The 3,895-nt window shown below is 48.6% G+C and overlaps 1 protein-coding gene across 1 annotated transcript in view; it reads right to left on the bottom strand.

Moving 5' to 3' along the window:
• Positions 1-1,600, bottom strand: part of BECN1 (beclin 1, autophagy related) — a 21,175-nt gene extending 19,575 nt beyond the window's left edge. The window contains exons 1-2 of the mRNA XM_011929933.1: positions 1,462-1,600; positions 1,008-1,186 (exon numbers count right to left, since the gene is read on the bottom strand). Coding sequence (XP_011785323.1) covers positions 1,008-1,184 — 177 coding nt within the window. The 5' untranslated portion in view covers positions 1,185-1,186; positions 1,462-1,600. The remainder of the gene's footprint in view (positions 1-1,007; positions 1,187-1,461) is intronic.
• Between the last annotated feature and the right edge of the window lie 2,295 nt (positions 1,601-3,895).

The raw sequence follows: 3,895 nt of genomic DNA, 5'->3' as shown, positions 1-3,895 counted from the left end.
TTTACTAGAGACAAGATCTCACTATGTTGCCCAGGCTGGTCTTGAACTCCTGAACTCAAGCAATCCTCCTGCCTCGGCCTCCCAAAGTGCTGGGACTACAGGCACACACAACCACACCCAGCATATATATATATATATACACACATATATTTTTACTAGAGACAAGATCTCTGCTAGGTTGCTCAGGCTGGTCTTAGAACTCCTGAGCTCAAGCAATCCTCCCACCTCAACCTCCCAAAGCACTGAAATTACAGGCATGAGCCATTATGTCCAGCAAATTCTTCAGACTTTAAGACTGTACTCCATTTACCAGCTGTTGGACCTTAGGTGAGTCACTTAATCTCACTGTGCCTCAATTCTTCATCTGAAAAATGATGTAATGATGGTGTACCCCGTAGGGGTTGTTACAGGGACTAAACGAAGTAACATCTGTAATGCACTTGGTATTACTATATAGTAAGTCCTCAACAAATACCATTTATTATTATATATACATGTTCCTTCTCTCTGAAATAGCAGGAGCAGAAAATAAGGATCTTTCTTTTGCGACGGAAAGCTCTTTTTTTGAGACGGAGCCTCGCTCTGTTGCCCAGGCTGGAGTGCAGTGGTGCGATCTCAGCTCACTGCAACCTCCACTTCCCGGGTTCAAGCGATTCTCCTGCCTCAACATCCCGAGTAGCTGGGACTACAGGCGCGTGCCACCACGCCCGGCTAATTTTTGTATTTTTAGGACAGACGGGGTTTCGCCATGTTGGCCAGGCTGGTCTCGAACTCCAGACCTCAAGTGATCTGCCCACCTCGGTCTCCCAAAATGCTGGGATTACAGGCGTGAGCCATCGCTCCTGGTCGGTCGGAAAGCTCTCAGAAGCCCACGGTGTCAGAATGCTTTATGTTCCCGAGGAGAAAACAGGGAGCCAGAGAGATGAAGTGACTTTCCTAGGTTCACACGATGAGTTTGTGGCAGACTACACAGCCACCATAAGAATTATATCACCAAAGCTGCCCACCTTCCACATTCTTGACTGACCACCCTCTTTCCAAGGGTCTCGCTGACCTGTGAGTTCCTGGATGGTGACACGGTCCAGGATCTTGAAACTCGTGTCCAGTTTCAGGGGCTGGCTGCAGCGCTGGCACACGAAGCTCACCTGCATGGTGCTGTTGTTGGACGTCTTAGACCCTTCCATCCCTGCGGCGGCGGAAAAGAGGCAACATTATGGAGAAGCGACGCCCTTGAACCTCCGGCCCGGGGTTACCACACGCCTTGGTGACGACGGTAAAGGGAGGGAACTCCCAGTGTGCGCCGTTCCCTCTAGGAATGGTATGATACGGGGCGGACCTGCTTCCGGGGCAGTCTGAGCAAAGGTAGTTTAGAACCCAGGGTCAGGGAAGGGACTCCAATAAGAGCCGTAAGGGTTCCCAAACTCCCTTCTAAGGTCCCACCTCAGCCCCGATGCTCTTCACCTCGGGAGCCTGGAGCCCGTCACCCAAGTCCGGTCTACCGCGGGGGCACTGTGGCCTCGGGTCGGTCCCAGAGCGAGGCCTCCAGAACTGCCATCGCTCTGTCTTCAGCGACTTCCCGGTCCACCGGCGGAAAACTTCCGCCCGAGACCGGACGTGACGCCACGACGGCAGCAGGCGCTCCTGGTCTACAGGCTCACGGACCCGGCAGCGGCCCCCAGAGGCCGGGCGGGGAAAAGCAGCGGGCTTCAGCGGACGACCAAGGTTACCACGGGAAGCGTAAGCGCCAATTACGCAGAGAATGGGGAGGCTCCGCTATTCTCTAAATTCAGGGAGCTGCGGGCGCGATGGCTCGCGCCTGTAATCCCAGCTCTTTGGGAGGCGGGGGGGTTGGGGGGGGTCACGTGAGGTCACGAGTTCGAGACCAACCTGGCCAACACAGTGAAACCCCCATCTCTACTAAAAATACAAAAATTCCCCGGGCGTGATGGTCCGCGCCTATAATCCCAGCTACTTGGGAGGCTGAGGCAGGAGAATCGCTTGCACCTTGGAGGTAGAGGTTGCGGTGAGCCGAGATTGGCCCACTGCACTACAGCCTGGGCCACAGGGCAAGGCTCCATCTCAAAACAACAACAACAAAAGGCTGGGCACGGTGGCTCACGCCTGTAATTCCAGTACTTTGGGAGGCCAAGGTGGGTGGATCACAAGGTCAGGAGTTCGAGACCAGCCTGGCCAATATGGTGAAATCCCGTCTCTACTAAAAATACAAAAATTAGCCGAGCATGGTGGCGTGCTCCTGTAATCCCAGCTACTCAGGAGGCTGAGGTAGGAGAATCGCTTGACCCCCGGAGGCGGAGGTTGTAGTGAGTCAAGATCACGCCACTGCACTCCAGCCTGGGTGACGGAAGGAGACTCCATCTCAAAAAAAAACCACACACACACACAAAAAAAAAACAAAAATAAAACCACAAAAAAAGAAAGTGTTATTCAAATAAAGGCTTGAAGAAGGTGAGGAAGGAATTCTTGCCTACATCTGAAGGAAGAGCATTCTAGGCCAAGGGAACAGCAAGAGCACAGAGGGTGCCTGTTCAGGGATTAGCAGAGACTGGTGTGGCTAGAAGATGGGCAAGGAAAAGAGATACAGAAAATGGGGTGAGGGAGGTAAGGGGGTGAGGGAGGTAAGGGTGTTGAGCTGTCTACCACCTAGGCTCTTACAGGGAGTGTAAAGCTCTGGCTTTCACTTTGAATGAGATGAGATGGCTGGGTCTTGAGCAGAGGGACTTACTTCATTTTTAAAAACAACTTTATGGGGTATAATTTACATACCATAAGACTCACACTTTTTAAATGTACAGTTCAATAATTTTTAGTACATTTACAGAGTTGCACAACTATCACCATAATCCAATTTTAGAACATTTCCTGTCTCCCCTTGCAACGCCCCCAGTGTGGTCTCCCAAAGTGCTGAGATTACAGGTGTGAGCCAATGTGCCTGGCCAAAAGTTTTTCATTTCAGTAAAGTCCAGGGCTTATGCTTTTGGTGTAAAAGAAACCACTGCTTAACCCAAAATTGTATGTAGTATTGTCTATTTTATTTTTATTTTGAGACAGTGTCTTACTTTGTTACCCAGGCTGGAGTGAAGCGGAACAAACAAACATGGCTCACTGCAGATTTGACTTCCTGGCTCAAGCAATCCTCTTGCTTCAACCTCTGGCATAGCAGGGACCACAGGTGATCGCTACCACGCCCAGCTAATTTTTAAATTTTTAAATTTTTTGTAGAGATGGGGTCTCACACTGCACTCTGGCCTGGGCGACAGAGTGAGACTCCATCTCAGAAAAAAAAAAGGAGATGGGATCTCACTTTGTTGCCCAGGTTTCTGCTTTTTAAATTTAACATTTTTTTATGTTGCTACACAGTTATTATCATGGCTACTACACAGTAGTTATCATGGCTACATTACACTACACTAAATGTACTACCTTAGTGTATTTTTTTTTACTGCTGGAAATTCTGTTTCCCCTCTGAGTGAATACAATAATGCTGCAATGAAGAGCTGACTACTTACTTATGACAGAGACTCATAACTGGGATTACAGAATTAAGACTGTGTCGGCTATTTAATGTCTCTTCCTTAACATTGGGAATCATTTTCCAAAGTGCTTGTACATAATTATATTCTGCCTCCAGTAATGTATCAGAAAGCCTGTTTTCATATTGCCTTGGCCAGTATTGGGTATCATATATTTGGGGAACAAAAGCAAAAAATGGCACTTCCTTGTTATTTTAATTAGCATCATTCATTGGTGATAAGGCTGAACTTTTTGCTGTGTATTTGCTTATTGTAGTTACTTTTTTTTTTTTTTTTTTTTTTTTTGAGATGGAGTCTCGCTCTGTAGCCCAGGCTGGAGGGCAGTGGCCGGATCTCAGCTCACT

The sequence above is a fragment of the Colobus angolensis genome, unplaced genomic scaffold (assembly GCF_000951035.1).
Source record: "Colobus angolensis palliatus isolate OR3802 unplaced genomic scaffold, Cang.pa_1.0 Scaffold83, whole genome shotgun sequence".
NCBI classification, from domain to species: Eukaryota; Metazoa; Chordata; class Mammalia; order Primates; family Cercopithecidae; genus Colobus; species Colobus angolensis.
This window is presented reverse-complemented; position numbering and strand designations above follow the sequence as displayed.